The sequence below is a fragment of the Anastrepha obliqua genome, chromosome 1 (assembly GCF_027943255.1).
Source record: "Anastrepha obliqua isolate idAnaObli1 chromosome 1, idAnaObli1_1.0, whole genome shotgun sequence".
NCBI lineage: Eukaryota > Metazoa > Arthropoda > Insecta > Diptera > Tephritidae > Anastrepha > Anastrepha obliqua.
The window spans coordinates 147683999-147702445 of NC_072892.1; the positions used below are offsets into that span (position 1 = coordinate 147683999).

The 18447-nt window shown below is 37.2% G+C and overlaps 1 protein-coding gene across 1 annotated transcript in view; it reads right to left on the bottom strand.

Moving 5' to 3' along the window:
- The window catches only part of LOC129236435 (homeobox protein B-H1-like), a 34456-nt gene extending 16812 nt beyond the window's left edge, over positions 1-17644 (bottom strand). The window contains exon 1 of the mRNA XM_054870828.1: positions 15448-17644. Coding sequence (XP_054726803.1) covers positions 15448-16606 — 1159 coding nt within the window. The 5' untranslated portion in view covers positions 16607-17644. The remainder of the gene's footprint in view (positions 1-15447) is intronic.
- Positions 17645-18447: the final 803 nt, after the last annotated feature.

An 18447-nucleotide genomic window follows, 5' to 3' on the forward strand; every position in this document is an offset into this window, starting at 1 on the left:
TCATTTGTCTTACCATTCTCAACAAAAAAGTTGGTGCAAAAAGCAAACGCTATACGGCCCACCCTGTACTACAGAAAGGGAAAAAAATTGTATAGGAGAATGGGGAGTTGTGAGACGGGTTTTGTTTTTGGACCCGTATTACTCAAAATCTTAATGCATGCAGACATATGTCAACGATGGAATCTTTAGTCAGTGAATACTGGAAGTTATTGGTATGGCCTATTTAACAAAACTACAATTTTCCTTAAAATTAAAATTGTATATAATAATATAAAATATAATACAAAATACAAAAATGTGGGGAGTTGTGATACACCATGGTTTAAATCAATAAAAATGACTTATTTTAGTTGTTAGTTCTTTATTAAGATGAAAAATAAAAAAGAAAAGACAATTGTTATAAAAAAGTGTATAAAAAATGCAATGCCAATGTGTAATAACCAGTTCGTAAATTGGCACACTTTAGGTGCACAACTCGATCGCATACATTGCAATGAATGGAGTTGTTTCTGCTTAACTTTTTCGGCATTGCACCTTTGCAGATGATGCAAAAATCTTCTTCTTCTTCAAATTCTGATGAACTTGAAATTATTGCTGCTGAAAGATGCGTTAAAACGTCGAAAAAAACGGTGTCTCACAACTCCCCAAATCGTTGTTTTTATAAATGGCCGCGTAGTCATAAACACATCGAACGTTCATGCCCGAGTGAATGTGTAAATTCAAAGCTAATAGGACAATTAATAATTAATAATAGGTCTATGGATAAGTTCGTGCGGTTTTACAACAGATGGCGTAACTTGATTATTATTCCATCGATCCACATTTCCAAACATTCATTGGAGAGCTACTGTCGTAAGGCACAAACGTCAGTTTAAGTTTTTTATTTGAAGCGTAAACAACAATATTTTTACCACACTTGAAAATGTCGAATTTCGTGCCAAATAATGTGTTTTTGCGGGGAATTCTTCTTCATTATTTTAATATGAAGAAAAAAGCAGCCGAAAGTCATCGTATCTTGGTGGAAGTTTATGGTGAGCATGCTCTAGCTGAGCGAACGTGCCAGAAGTGGTTTGCACGCTTTAAAAGTGGTGATTTTGGCTTGGAAGACGAAGAACGCGAGGGTGCGCCGCCAAAGTTCATGGATACCGAATTGGAGGAATTGCTCGATCAAGATCCGGCTCAAACGCAAGAAGAGGTTGCAAAAACTTTGGGAGTTGATCAATCAACCATTTCCAAACGTTTAAAAGCCATGGGAATGATCCGAAATTCAAATTTCGAAAAAAAACCGCACGAACTTATTCATAGACCTATTAATTTGTATATATTAACATCTGCAATTTGCTTCAACAACTGATCGAATGTATCGCAAAACAAATGATAAAAAAAACTTACCTAGAAATTCCGAAACACAGTGACTGGAGAGACGCGTCGAATGCGTGTAAATATGACCAATGCTAGCTGAAAAGTGAGATCGCATCGAGAACACTTGTTGACACTTAAAATCGAATGTAAACAAATGAATAATGCCGAAAGGTAACAATGTCTCACAACTCCCTGTGTCTCACAACTCCCCATTTTCCCCTACATAAATATTTCAAAATTGACATCATTCCAAAGATTAAATAAAAGCAGTTTTCACTGCATTTTATAAAAATTAAAAGATTTCAGCACAATAAATAATATTTTTTGTCTCTTCCAATTATATTAAATATGTTTTTGTTGGCGAAGCGATGATATACTCTATTGCTTACTTGATATCTACTCGTTTAAAAGCTTGAAGTCAAATAAAAAAAACTGAATAAATCGTTGTATATCCTTATAAGTCTGGTCATTTTCGGACTAGTTCGATTTCAGTCAGGAAATTCTAAACTAGTATTTTTCCTGACAAATTTGGTGCTTCTCTCCGGCGTATACATACACACATAAATCCATACATATGCACATATACATTTGCCTTTAGAAATATGAAAATATTTAAAGTATGCGTTCAATGCGTCTTATCCTGAAATCATTTAAATGTAATTTGAGCAGAATTATCCACTTGAGATATCCAGACAACTTTTTGGGTTAAGGTCTCGAGGGCCATACTTAATCATCATTAAGTAATGTGGACTTATCTCTAGCAAAACCATTACAAAATGTTCGATGCGACATGTGGCCCTTACAATGCTCAGGGTAATTTGTACTGCCTACAACACATGCACACAAACACACCCGCACAAGTAAAGGACAACAGTGGCAGCGATAGTTTGGTGTGCGTTTTGGTTTTATCCTGCTTCACCAGCAGATATCAGTCAAGCCTTGAAACCTGTGTAAATCAATTTCTAATGTTGTAGGCTGGTTTGTTTTGGTAAAAAATGTCATTCGGCTGGTTGTGACACAATACAAACATGCAGGCACACACACACGCTTACACATATTCCGTCAGCGTAAATTGTGTGTGGAGAAAGTGATATTTGATACCCAGAGCGAGCGATTTGGTGAATGTAGAAATTATGAAATATGTTCACTTAATTTTATGGCCTTTTCTAGCTTACAAGCACTTGACCAGTGATAGCCAGTTGGAGAATTACTTGGGTAAGTATTTGAAGAATTGATAAGTTCCAGTGAAATATGCTGGTATTTTCAAGGGAATCAGTCTGTACACATTTGTTAATCGTCAGACAAGTTAATTATTGATATGAGTGGCTGAAGTAAGTGAGAAGTGAGTTGACTTGGTACAAATTACTGAGACAGACAATGTGTCTCCAAGTGAATGGCAGCATATTTTCTTGTACAAACGTTCACCAAGAAAGCAATTAAATGTGAGATGCCTCTATGATAATTAATGTGTTTTTATTATTTTTTTTTTTTTTGAATTCAAAGGATAAATATTAAATTAGGAAAAAAATAGAAAAATATGCAGAAAAATGTGCTGAAATTTATTAAAATTTTGAATTTTCAATTTACTAAAATTTTCAATTTGAAGTATTAAATTAGTAGAGGACCTATTGGTCAAATAGAGGTTTACACTGAACTTTTGCTCCATTATGTTGCTCACGCTTTTAAATTTTTTTTTACATCAAATCGGTATTTTTTGGTGTATGAATATGACTCCGTGTTGCTTTTATTCTACATTTGCATATTCTTCTACTGTTTGATTTTTAAGGCATATAATGGCGGTCGCCGCTGAGGCGTATGACAACAAATAGAATAATTTTTTTCCAAATTGCGGTCACCTCTCCGCAGGCATTGGCAAACCTCTAATTGTAGTTATGCCATAAAAAAAGGTAAAAACCGCATAAAATCGAGACCAAATTTGTAGTTGCAAAGTAGAAATTTTAGGTCCACGTAGATGATATACAATTTTAGTGCACGTTATATACAAGGTGGCGCAAAATTAATCATCAATTTAGCTTTTCAATAACTTAAAAACAAAAAAAATATATAATAATAATTGGCTCGTGCACGACTGTTAGATGTTTGGCCGAGCTCCTCTTCCTTTGTGGTGTGCGTCTTGATGTTGTTCCCTGTAGGTGCCAGTTTTAAGCCGACTCCAAACGGCAAATGGTTTTTTATGGGGAGCTTTCTCATGGCAGAAATACACTCGGAGGTTTGCCATTGCCTGCCGACTTTTGCCTATTATATGATATTCATGCCCGATGACTCGAACCTGTGCACTCCCGAAAGGTATTTTGATATATAAAAAATATCGGATGGTTAATTTTGCGCCATCTTGAAAGAACTCATATCATAGGCAGTAGACCAACTGCCAATTAAATCTAATTGAATTGTGAATGAGTTACATTACTTTAACTCTAACTATTGTTTGCTCTCCACCTTCTTCATTTTAAATTTCATAAACGACTAATTTTAAAACTTTAAAATCAAAACTTATCAAGAATAATTCCATAAGTCTACGAAAAATTATTTAATACTTTTTAGTACATTCATAAGAATTTGGATTTAACAATTTTTTAAATTCAATATACGGGACGTGTTTTTAAAGAAAGTACCGTTTTTAAATTACGCCACCGCAGCGCTGCGGTCGCCGTTTAGCGCATGCACAAGTCCCGCATGCGCTAAACGGGAAGCCACGAAACCATCCTATCGAGTCTATATCTGTTTGCGTGATTTTAAAATGCCTCCAACTATTGAGAGTCCCGCCGACGGTTTCTCTAAGCTCAAGGCTTCAAATCTGTTGACATTCATCACCAAATCAGTGAAGCGTATGGTGAAAATATTATAAGTGATGGAATGTTGCGGAAATGGATTAGGGCCTTTAAAGATGGCCGCACAAACATTCATGATGAGGAACGAATTGGGGGACCTTCAGTCATTACCGCTGAACTGATTCAAAAAGTGGGCTGTAAAGTAAAAGATAACAGACGATTCACGATTTTGTCCTTAGCTGAAAAGTTTCCTGCTGTCTCAAGAAATGTTCTTTACGAAATTGTGTCCGAACGTTTAAATTATCGGAAATTGTATTCACGCTGGGTGCCAAAAATGTTGACTGATGAGCACGACACCAAAAGATTGGGCAGTGCATTGAGTTTTCTCGAACGATACAGTAACGAGGGGGATGATTTTCTAAGCCATATTGTCACAGGAAACATGGGTAGCCTACGTTACACCGGAAGCAAAGCAGCAAAAAATTCAAGCCAAACAAAAGGCGTGGCATGCTGAACGCAGGTGATGCTTTACATTTCAATTCAACCGGGCTATTCGGGTCATGTTCTTCGATTTCGATGTAACTGAAATATGTTGCTCTCTGGTCAAAATAATGAGACACGTATTTTTTTGTTCGCCCGAAAAAATTTTTTTTCAAGAGTTATCGGCAATTTTGTTTTTCGGCTCAAAATCGATTTTTTTTTAATAATATAAGAAAATTTTTTTTTTAAATGCTCATAACTTAGTCAAAAATGAACCGATTTTAATAATTTTGGGTTCAAAATGATCGTCATTTTTGCTAAATAAAAAATTTTCAACTACTTTTTTGCAATTGTTTCTACATGAAGTCGCTCGTGTAAGTAATTACGATCATTTTGAATCCAGAATTATTAAAATCGGTTCATTTTTGACTAAGTTATGCGCATTTAAAAAAAAATTTTTCTTATATTATTAAAAAAAAATCGATTTTGAGCCGAAAAACAAAATTGCCGATAACTCTTGAAAAAAAATTTTTTCGGGCGAACGAAAAAATACGTGTCTCATTATTTTGACCAGAGAGCAACATATTTCAGTTACATCGAAATCGAAGAACATGACCCGAATAGGCCGGTTGAATTGAAATGGAAAGCATCAGGTGTCGTTTTGCTCCACGATAGTGCCCGTCCACACACAGCAAATCGAATACAAGACCTTATCACTTGTTTTGGCTGGGAACAATGGGACCATCACCCTCCATACAGTCCCGATCTAGCGCCGAGCGACTACCATTTGTTTATGCACTTGAAGAAGCATCTTGCGGGGCAGCGCCATTCCGATGATGACAAAGTGTAAAACGACTGTGAAACAGTGGTTGTCTAATCAGGCGGCAATCTTCTCTGACGACGGCATACAAAAGCTGGTCCCAAGATATGATAAATGTCTCAATAGTAATGGAAATTATGTGGAAAAGTAAAGTATGGCCTTTCAAGTGAATAATTTATTTTTGGAAAAAATGTACTTGTTGTTTTTTTATGTCAAAACGGTACTTACTTTAAGAACACGCCTCGTATATGTTCTACTTTATTAAATTTTTGTTTCCACTTTTTAATATTATACATGTGTGTAAAAGTTTCCGATAAATATTATAATAATGAATACTCCGTTGGGCTTCCGGCTCTGGCCAGACTGTCCTTTTCGAATTTGGACGTAAATTCAACATATTTCTATTATGGCTAACAACTTGAGCTTCCAGGTAGCTTTTTAAAATCTATTATTCCATCGACTTATGAATACAGCCTTTTAAAAAGGACCCTCGAACTAGACAAAAAAACGTCAGACCAGGCTGCCCAACCGAAGGTTTTTAAAAAGGTATCCAACGGAGGGTTAAACGCTATGCTGATAAATATGAACATTTACAGGTGGCATATTTAGAGCACTTAAATTCAAGTTTTTCTGGATATTTTAAAGGGAGGCGGATATTAGAGCACAGCGTCGTCCACTATCAGATTATACCTGGGGGCGCAAAATTAATAACCCCATCGGAAGATTTATAAGTTTTGCCAATGTTTATCGTATGCCAATCATATTTGGCACTTGTGAACTGGACATCTGTTGTATACGACAAGCAGTGGAGCGCGTAGAGATCAAAATAAAAATTTCCATCAATCACTTTTTTTTATTTATTAAAAAAGTTATTCAAAAACGAAATTGGATGATTAATTTTGCGCCACCCGTATGGTGCACACCATTAACAGAATCCAAAGCATCCTAATTGATTTTAGTTAATGCGCCTTAAGCCTTGATCCCGAATATATGTATGTAGGTATTGCTTCATTCTCGTCACATACTCTATAGGTTATAACAATAACGGCTGACGATTGAGCCATTTTAGAATTTTTAAGTCTTTAGAGCATCGGTAAGTTGCCTAAAAATAGCCTGCAAAGCTTCTAATGAAATCTCGAATAACCAAAATGCGAGTTGATATAAACCTAGTAAAATTCGTCGGCACTCAGCGCTTCATAGCACTTCACGCAAGCAAGCGCACTACTTACTTCACTCTCATTTTCAATTCACCAATTTGTTTTGTTTAGCAGCATCCAGTTGTACTCGTATCTCAGGAGCATTGGGCAATTCGCTTGTTCCGCCGCTCAATGGAGTTTGTCGAACGTGGCACTGCACCTGCACACTAAGCGCAGTTTGAGATCGCTAATTACGAATAAGTAGCCTTGGATATGAAAATAACTATGTAAAATATTGGCTCCAGTACAAATAATGAAAAACTAAATCGAAATCAGGGAAAACGCCTAATGATGCTTATACATACGGATGTGTGTGTGTGTGTGTGTGTAACGAACGCCATAATTAAGCACCTCCATACGCATACTAAATATTACTGCAAATGGCAACAATAGGCGCAGTCACAAAGCCATTAACGCTAATTAACTTGGCGTTGAGCGTGACAATACGCGCAGAATAGCAACCCTAGCACCAGCACTGTTGAGCCAGGCTGAGTCGAGCCAATAATAATGCGCTAAACTACGCTAAAATAAATTCGTAATTTAAGTGTTTTCTATTGAAATTTGCAAAAAAAGCGCTTAAATAAAATAGCAATTTAATGAAAGGGGGCGGGCAAGTGGGCGTTACAGTTTTTAGTTCTCGTTTGACAATCACTACTTCCAACACAAGCGTCTGCAATTGTCAGTCCAGCTGGTATGATAAGGAAATGTATGGCGCCAATTCAATTTTTGCAATCTAATAGAAGTTTTTAACAATTTCCGTGAAGATGAATATGCATTAAGGAATTTTTGTAAGCAACATGTGGATAAAAGCGGGTGACAGATACAAAATGGGTTTACTTAAACTATGAATTTATGACCTTAGGCGTTAATGACTAAACATACATATATATATATATTTATATATTCCCGTAGTTCCCATGTGGAATCTAGGGCCTCAATATGTATTTATCACACATATGAAATAAGGTATAAAAGCTGTCAGGAAATTATTTTACTTAAAGTTAAAGCTTAGTAATGGCATATATTTATAATGTTAAGACAATAAACTAGAAATACTGTTTTATAAAGACTAGTCTCGAACTAGTTACATACTAGTTCCGGACTAGTTACATACTGGGCTTGAACTTTCAAATTGCATTTACGTAGAAAAACTCAGCAGTACCTTGTATTGTAAATTCAATTGAAAACCTGGCTGCCTGTGTGTTTACTACAAGTTATGTCCTTTGAATGAAATTCACTGACTCTGAACGGACGTGTATCTACAGAAATCTACTTACAATATGACTAGTTAACGTTCCTTTCCTCTTCCTTACAAGTACATAAATATTTTTAATTAATAAAGTTTCTTAACTATTCAAGCAGCGTACTTATTGGGTGCATATATACACTAGTGCTCACATAATTGAGTCACCTTACCTTCTTGCAATATTCGCCATATTTTTCATGCTACGTTTAAATATAATACAATTCATTGTAAAGGGTGTGTTTTTAAGGGCTTGAAAACTTAAAATGATCATACAATACAAAACGAAAACAGGCTTGAACGTGTCCAGAAAGCTTTTGTCCGTTGTGCTTTGCGTTCTTTGAATTTCACTGTTGCAATTCCATCGTATAAAAGTCGGTGGTTGCTCATTAATCTAAAAACACTTGATACTAGAAGGACTATTCTCTCCCTCACTTTCCTTTTCGATTGGATATGTGGGCGATTAATTCCCCATCGCTGCTCAAGAAAATTAATTTCAATATTCCTCAGCAAAGCTTACGAAATTACGATATTTTCTGGTTAGGGATGGTTAAAACTAATTATGCTTCCAGTGCTACGATTTCCAGAACTTTGAGAGAATTTAATTCCGTCTCAAACCACATTGACCCACACTTTTCTTCAATAAAGAACCACTTCAAAGTGTTACTAAATGAATTGTTGAACTAAATTCTGAGTATTATCTAATATTCTTTCTGTGTAAATGATAGGAAATATTACCTTTTCTTTCATTTCTTACAATGAAAATAGTAAATTATAAGTTGAATTTATTTTCGATTCAATTATTTAGCATTTATCTGTTTTTCGTAGTCCGTAAGAAATACTGCATTTTTAGGCTATTAAATGAATAAATAAATAATGAAATAAATATTGCTGGAATAAAGTTTGTTTTTATTACAATCCGGCTGTTAATTTCATGCCATTTATTTTTGAATATGTCCGCTGCGGCTATGAGTCGTATCGTCCTTTCCACCAATCTCATTTTTAACTACTATTTCGGAAACGACGGTTATTTGGCTTCAATTCTTGCCGAATTTAAAGGCAATCCTTAAGTAAAATTTTCCACGTAGTCGAAGGACAAAGGCCAACAGGTTGAGAACGACGACCAATCGAAATTTCAGTATTTTCTACAACACTTCGCTCTATGAACTTCGCGAAAAGATTTATTTATTTATTTAGTTTTTTTTTTGTTTCAAAGTAAATTTCCACAATTTCGAAGCATTCTTCTGGCGTTAAACGATGCATGACGACTTGCCAAACCTTAATGAACAAAAATGACGAGCCAATTTGCCATTCTCAGCTGTCTCATAGCTATAGATATCGGTAGCTCTCATGCAGCTAAAAAACATCCGATATAACAAAAACCTCATAAATTAAAGCTCAACAAAAATGTAACAAATTTCACAATTGGCCACCAATATTTTAAGCTTTCTATTCAAAACCCTCAAAGAACTTCTGGGTATGCAGTTTTATAGCAACTCAACTTTTAATATAAAATAGAGTAAGGTTTAAGGCGCTTAAAAATTGCGTTATTTTTTTTTTTTTTGAGTACGACATTTGCTTGAACATTTTTCCATATAGGTAAGCAGATGGTTGGAGGTACTTTATATGGAAGGAACTGCTCAATATCGTTTGGAAAAAAATTTACTTTGAATCTGCTTATATTGAGATTGAATGAGCTTCAAAACTGCATGTCTAGAAAGCTTCTAAAGATTCGGATTAAAAAAAGTAAAAAATGTTGATGACAATTTTGTAAAATTTGTTAAATTTTTGTAAATTTTGTAAAAAGTTATGAACCTTATTAGTGTTTTGTTATGCAATGCAATATATTTTTATTTTCCATTTCATTTTTTTCTTTTTTTTTTCTTTTTGAAGCTTCCAGTGCCACATGTCCCAAAGAAAAATATGGTTAACTAACGAGCAATTTCTTTTGAATTTATAAAATGAGGTACATACAAGGAGTGTCTTACGTTGTCGCCAATCTCTAAATGAGATGGTCAAGCAATATCGTATCATCTTATGCTGGGTTCCAGGCCATAGAGATATACCAGGGAACTGTAGGGCTGGCCAAATTGCAAGAGAAGGTAAGCCCAACATAAGTAATTTTATGGGGGTACCTCCCGCAACTTGTAAGCTTCTCGTTAAGGACGCACTAATCAGTTCTACAAATCAAAGATGGATTAGCGTTAACACCTGCGAAATCGCTAGGCAAACATAGCCAAGACTAAATCTACGTCTGTCCAAGAGTATTATAAAACTGAGTAGACTTCAAATCAGGACCTTAGTAGGGGCCCTCACAGGACATTGTTTCATAGGAAATCATGCAAGGAGATTAGGCGTTTGCACGCATGACTTCTGTCGTAGCTGCTGAAATGAGGAGGAGTTGGAAACAATTCAACATCTTTTTTGCACATGTCCGGCTCTAGCCAGAAGCAGGAACCGATTTTTGAAATCCTACTTCTTAACGAATATAGATAATCTATACACTTTAGGTATCAACAACTTTTTACGCTTTGTCACAAGCTCAGAATGGTTCAATATGGAGAGGAAAATGTAGCCCAGCCCCCGTGGCCCACAACGGACCCATTTCGTGGTCTAAGTGGCATCGTTGTCTCTATGTGCGATGCGGCTGCCAAACTTAACCCAACCTACATACAACACTTAAGGGCTGATTCTGTTTAGTCCGTTAAGTCTTTGCGTTTTAATCTCCATCTCCAATTGGTTGGATAAACAATATTCATGCGGTTTTTTAGTCTTGCATCGTGGGCCTTTGCTGCCTTTTTTATTGTGTCTGCTTCTTCTCCTTAATTGGCGCGATAACCGCTTACGCGATTTCGGCCGAATTTAACAAAGCGCGCCAGTCATTTCTTTCTCGTGCTAACCGGCGCCAATTAGACACACCAAATGAAGCCAAGTCCTTCGCCACCTGGTCTTTCCAACGCAGAGGAGCCCTTTCTCTTCCTCTGCTACCACCAGCTGGTACCGCATTGAATACTGCTACGGAGTCAATATTTAGGTCGCGCTCGAGATCGGAGCTATGGATAAATCAAGCAGCAACGATTGCACATTTAACGATTTTCTTCTGGAACCTTTGTATAAGTTGAATGTTACAGCCCCATAACTGTGCGGCGTAGGACCATATGATATTCAAAATTTGCTTATATCATATATAATTATTTTATTATTGACGGATATTGCTAATTCCTTTCCCATAAGCATAATTCCATTTCTTCTTGTTTTTTCTTTGCATGGGCGTTCCGTCTTAGCTTGGCGTTCTAGGTTTTTCTGGTATTTCAGTGGGGAGCTTTTGTAGCATTTATGTATATTTGCTATTGTTCTGCTTGAAGTTTATATACACAGACTTGTTTTCGTTTAATTAGAGATGCCATTTATTTTTATAAAAAATTTAAAAAAAGTAGCATGAAAAATATTGCGAATATTGCAAAAAGATAAAGTGACTGAGTTATGTGAGCACAAGTGTATATTTTGATATAAATAAATGCCTGTATGCCAGCATGCACCAACGTACCATTGTTTGCATGTATCGGTGCACATGTAAAAGCTTTAAGCGCAATTAATTTAAATGAATACCACAAATAGCGATAAATGAATTAAGCCATAAATTTTCTTCATTTGCATTTAATTGAAAATAAAACACCTATACGCTGAGAAAACGTTAATGACTATTTATTGATTTCAAGCTGGTCACATTTCATCATTAGTTTAGCTTAATTTAATGCTGGTATTACACATTAACAGTAGCACATTTTGCAGCGGTTCAGAAGCGCGGGAAAACCTAATTGAGAATCCATGACTTTTGCGATTTTTCAATTATGCCTTTTCGTAGAACAACCCGAATTTTCAGCTAATATATTTTAATTCTTCACATAAAACACATTTAATTTCTTTCAATATTTTCAATTATCATCACCTTTATGAATCATAGAATTGCTTTGGTATACGCTTGCAAAGCTAAGAAGTGCTGTAGTTGAAGCAGACAAAGAAGAGCAAATTCAAATCACGTTGCGGAAAAGTGAGTGAATTTTTCGGAATTTTACGGAATTTTTCTAATATTGTATTTCTAATTTTTTGAAAAATAATATTGAATTTATTTACTTTTATACGTTCACACTTTTTATTTTTATATGTTAGCATATCGAACATATTTTTTCGAAGTTAGACTGTAGAATATAAAGTGTCTTTCTTCAAGATATCGCGAAATTCGTGATTTTTTTATTGGAAAGAATCCTCTGCATGAGTCAACAATTCAAAAGTTGATCACAAAATTTCAAGAAACTGGTAAGGTCGAGGATAGAAAAAGCACTAGCAGACCAAACACTTGACGTCCAGTTGAGAAAATTGCTGCTATAGTGCAAAGGGTTGCTAAACAACGTGCAGGATCGACACCTAGACGCTCTCACCAATTAGGCATTCATGAATCGACCGTTTGGCGTATTTTACCTGTAAACCGACCCGCTCATGGTGGGCATTTAAATGATGTACACTTTCATAAATGATTATTAGGAACCGTATTTTGAATAAAAATATTGAAATCTGGAGAAATCTAAATGTTTATATGTTTTATTTGCAAATTAAAGGCGCTTATTTTGAAAGACCGTTTCTGATGCTAAAGCACACTGAATGTGGGCATAAAAACTTTGGCGAAAATACAAATTTTTAATATATGTGACCTGGTCTACGAAAAGGTACCTTACGTGCGAAAGCAAGTTTTCGAGAAAACAGCAGTTAAAGTTTAAACTTTTCAGTCTTTTTCGTATTTGTACTTTTCTTTTTTTTAATTTTAACAAACTTTTAAACAAATTATGATTTTCTGGTTTTCACCATTTTAAAGAGCCTTTCACACATTATTCGAATCAACAACAAAAGTGAAAATGATTTTTTTACACATAAGGTACCTTTTCATAGACCAGGTCACATATATTTTCCTCATTGACTTAACTTTTCATCCCTATTATTTCACTTTTATTCTCTCTCTCATTTATTAAATGCGCTCGACTTCGAAATGAGTTTTAGTTTAAAAATTTTAATATATTCCAATCGTCCTCATATTCAATGCAGAAATATAGCCCAAGGCTGTTGTGTTGGATACTAATAAATAAATATATAAATGTGCAGATTATTTATTTGAAATTTTACATGTCGATACATCATAAACATGTAAATATTTAATGGCAAACCTCCGATTGCATTTCTAGCAAGAAAAATCTCCTGCTCATAAAAACCATCTTCCGTTCGGAAGCCGCATAAAACTACAGATCCTCTCTTTTGTGGAACAAAATCAAGACGCACTACACAAAGTAGAGAAAGAGCTCGGTCAAACACCAAAAAAATATGTATACGCCAATTAGTATATGCATATAACAGGTGATCAGCTAGGAGGTACTTTTTCCAATAGAATTTTTTGACAGATCACGCGTGATATACATAATTTTTTTTTAGTATTTATTGCCATTTTATCATGGAAAGACTAACGCCTCAATAACCTTTACAAATCGTGAAAATGTGTTACGAAAATCGACGCTCTGTGAAAAGTGTTCATCACGCGCTCAGGCCAACTTATGGTGTACGGCGATGAGGCCCATATTTGTCTTAATGGCTACGTCAATAAGAAAAATTGCCATATTTGGACTGAAGAGCAACCCGAAGCTATTCAAGAACAGCCATTACATCCATTGAAAACAACAGTTTGGTGCGGCCTATGGGCTGAAGGAATCATCGGCGCATATTTCTTCAAAGACGAGGTTGGCGCTAATGCGCTAAATCAATTTCGATTGAGGCATTAGAAGTCCTCAAAATTGGTCATTCAAAGATTCGAGTCATTCAAAATTGGTGTTTAGGGTGACCAAATTACGGCGCAGTTTCGGTCAACATTTGAAAAATAATAAAAATTGCCGAATCAATTTAAATTTTCGTAGTCTTCTTTCAATTTGAAGAACGATACCTCTAAAGTAATCATCCTTTATGTATTTGGAAATTGGAACTTATTAAGAAATTTTATCCATTTTTTAAAATGCTAGTTTTTGAAGAATTTGTTTTTTTGAAAATTACTTCTCAGCACCAGGCCGGCCCCCTGAATACTTTGGCTACATGCGTGTAAAATATCGTTAGAGATTTAGTGTAAATATGTTCCTGTTGCAAAAGTTTAACGGTAATATATCAATAAATTTTTGCTGTTTTAATAAAAAAAAATACCTTACTAAGAAGTGATTGAAGACATATCGATGCAATATCGATGCGCAAATGCTTTGAAATCTATCTCAAACATAGATGTTTTTTCCTCGATAATCAATATTTTATTCTGCTTTTCCATCTTGAAAATTCTTTGATCACATATTTTCTTTATAGATCCGAAAAGTTCCACTGAAAGCAAGCGAATTTCCCCTAAGTCAGAGCGCGTGAAGACATATTTCTTTTTATAATTCGTAATTATCTACATTGCAAAGATCAGGTGGAGAAGGACTTGGTTTCCCTACGTGTTTCCGACTGGCGCGGGTTTCTATTCAACTCGGCCAAAATTGCTTAAGCAGTTATCGCGACAATCAAGAAGAAGAAGATCGCCAATTAGTTGGCTCAAATTGCGACTCATAAAAAGTTTGGTAAAACACTTAAGGCAAAAATCAAAGAGGGAATCTTCGAAAGTTCAGACATTAAAATGCTAACTGAAGATTCACTTTTCCATCCACTTATCGTTGTTGAAAAGCAAGCATGGAACGCTTTTATTGACGTCACAAGAAACTTCTTAGGTAACAAGAAATTCGACGACTTTACAAGAAAAACAAAAAAAGTGCTGTTATAAAATGGGAGGCAAATGTTGTTGAAATTGCATTTGTTCCCTTTTAAATTTGAGCTTTTCCCAAAAATATGGGTTCCTTTAAGGGCGAATGCGCAGAATGCTTTTACTAAATTGGCGCTGCATTCGCAAAGCGTTGCCAAGGAGAATGGAGCCCACTGTGCTTGCATATTACTGTGGGAGCCTTGTGAATTCCAGTGCGAGAAGAAAGCCAGCTGCATCACAAAAACATTGTTGTTTCAAGCAAAACATCAATAAAAGTCGAAGTGAGAATTTGAATGCGTAAGAAAATCGTGATTTTAGACTAAGCTTTTAATCTGAGAACTGATATATGTTAGGACACCTTTATTTGCGCATTCTTATTAGGAGTTTTAATCAGATATTGCGACCTCGAATAAAATGAGAAGTGGGAAATTTGTTGAGCTGTGCCATTAATCGATGATTAATCAATTAGGAAAATAATAAACTTTCAATAGAGTTGGAGTTTCCAACTAAATGTTTGTAGGCAGCACATCATAAAAAATCTCAATAATCCTAACTTTTCCTTAATGAGCAACTTGACTGTTATGCCTTCTACATCTACCGAAAACTATGAAAGGAATTTTTAATCAAAAGAAGAATGAAAATATTGAAATACTTCCATTCTCATTCACTATAATTTTTAACTGGCTGAATTGCTTTTTAGAGCATAAGAATACAACAAAATATACATATAACTCAAAACTCACCTTGTGAGTCATCAAAGTCTTTTGTTGTCATCTGAAAGAGTGCATCTAAAGGCGTTCCATTTGCTTTGGTCTTTGCGTTCGAGCCATTGGTCGGCGGATTATCGTTGTTGCACCCACTGCCACCGGCACTACCACCGCTGCCACCACCATTTCCTGACGTTGAGGTATGTGAAATGCGTTCACGGTCGCGATCTCGATCACCCAATGCACCTGACGCAGATTGCGCTGCCGCGTTGGCTGGCTCCCCCGACGAGCGTGCGATTTCTGGCGAGCAACAATCGCTAGCCGCCGAACTGGAGCGTTCCGAACCACTCTCAGACGGTATCATATCCATACCCATGTGCCGCAGCAGCTGCGCTTGTGCATTGAAGTGTTCCTGCAGCTGGCGATGATAGTCCAATGCCAATCGCTGCTCATAGTGCAACAGCGCTGAAGGTATGAACGGGCGTACCGGCATTGGTCCCAACAAATGATCCCATGGACGTACAATTTGCGCACCGGGCAAGAGCATAGGATGTGGCATACCAGCGGCAGCCGCTGCTGCAGCGCTCACCATATCCAATGGTTCGGCGCGTGGTTGCAGCAGACTACTGGCACTTAGTAGAGGACGTGTGGGTGTACTCGATGAATGCTGCTGATGTGGTGGCACTGAGGGTGGTGAAGTGGATGTGGCACGCTTTTCATGACCCAAAATATCAGCTATGGAAAAACTTTTCACACCTTCAATATTCGATTTGACTGCAGTGCCGCCTGCACTCGCGTTGGCGCCGGCGTTCGTGGTTGCAGTGATGGTAGACGTGGTTGAGGGTGGGGGCGGTTGTAGTGTGGAGCCATGCGTTTGCACCGGACTTGGTGTGCGATTCGCAATTGACGATTCGTCCATTTCACTGGACATACGTAAACGTTTCAGCGGTTGAAAATACTCCTCCGCACCGGTACGTGTCAGTCCGGCAGCAGCGGCTGCAGCGGCGGCGGCCGCATGTTGTTGCATCAACATTTGCTGATGCTGCAGCAGGTCGATGGTGCTGCGATGATGCGACGAATGCGAATGCGGCTGATGGGGGTGCTGGTTGTGGTGAGGCAGTGGGCTGGGTGCACCACCAACGGAAATTTCTGATTCAGCAGGGCTAGCGGGACGCATGGTGAGCGGACAAAGCATGTTCCGTTAAGCCGAAGTGATAAAAACGGTATTTGCTTGTCGTTGGTGTTTACCGGCGGGTACAAACACAAAGAACTAGAACTGGTGCGCTAAGCTTACGTTTTGCACTTTTAAAAAAATTTACAGAATAATTAGAAAATGTTTTATTTTTTCACCACTTTTTGCGTAAATTCACCACAGAAATATTTGCTGTTATGTTGTTTTTCTTTTGAGTGTCACTTCTTCTTCTTTCCTATGTTTGTATTATTTTTATTTTTCCAAAATTGAGCTAATTCAAGAGCGTCTAACAAGCCTAGCAACAACTAGTTTCCCGACATCTAAGCACGTTTGCAGTTAGCTGAGAACTGACAGCGGGCAGCCAACAGCCGACACAAAAATTGAAATCAATCAAATCACAAATCAGTTAGTCGTACGAATCGAGTTGCGCTGCAACAAACCTCTAACAAACGATGACTCTCCTCAATATTCTCTCTGATTAACCGCTTCATTTATTTTTTGTAGCAACCTTGCGCACAACTCAACGTTTCACTTCACTCGATCTAAGCTATGCGTGTGTATATATGTAGTTATGTTAGCGCACGCCTTCACTCTTCACTGTTCGCCGCTAGTATGAAATAGTTTTCATTTTTTTCATTGCAGTTTGTGTGTTTTTGTTCTTCTAGTTTGCTTGTTAACGATTAATTTTAATGTACGACTGATTCTTCGACGGTCGACACTGCGCACTATTATCCAATCGGGCCAACCTTTCCACTCGACGTTTTGCAGTCAACTGTTCGAAACTAGATTGAAGTTTGCTAACTAGACAAGTTGAATTTCGAGTTTTTTGCCGCTCTCCCTGTTTCGTATAGTAAATACGTTGTTGTTATTATTTTACACTGCTGTTGTGTGCATGAAGACGCCCGTGTTGGTTGGCATAGCGCAGTGGTGGTTGTGTCTGCTGAGCGCGTGTTTGTGTTGCTTGTGTTTCAATTGGTTTCTTATTCTTTCTGATTGCTTCCACTCTCTTGCCGCCACTATCTACTCGTTCGACCATAGCAGTCGCTCTTGTTATATACCAACTGTGAATGTCGTGCCATTCGTGTCGTCGTGTCTTGTTTGTCGACAGTTAAACTCGACAATCAAATCTTAACTAACCAAATGAGTGAGTAGAGATCCCGCTAACGACAATGGGCCGCCGACGATGTTTGTGGCAGCAGTGCTAACCCTCAGGCGGTGGCCAGCAACAAAGCAAGCCAAACAAGTTTCTGTCGGCAAGAGAAAAGTGGTGCAAGCTGTTTGAAAAGAAGAAGAAAAGAAAACTTAAAAACAAATACACAAAAAACTTCACATGTCAGAGAGCTGCTTCGTGGCGTGAGAGTGCCAAATACGCAAACGCGGAACATAGAATGTGAGAGCACGCAGTAATCCCAACTGTTAGAGCAGTATTTCCCAAGCGTATATATGCAGATGCCAGCTATAGTGTACCTCCGTAAGCTATTACGCTTACTCTTCGTACGTTCGCATAACAAAAATGGTTGCTGAAAAGAGTACGCCCGCTGCAAACGTGTTAATGAACCGTCCGATGGGCGTTGGGCACGCGACGCCGCCAATGAACGAGTGAGGAAAAAAATTGCAATGGTGGACTGTGTGCTGTAACGGTAGTTATGGCGTTCGTCATGAGCGTAAGCTAAGCGGCAAGATTGACATCTGCGCTCCTCTGTGTAAATGTGTAGACATTCTTGGCGTAGTATGCCCATTGTAAAGCTCTAAAGAGTGAGCGAGTGAGCAAATGGATGAATGTATTTACTTTAACTTTGTAAGGGAATATATGCCCAGGTTTGTAAGTAATTGGACCCTCTAAT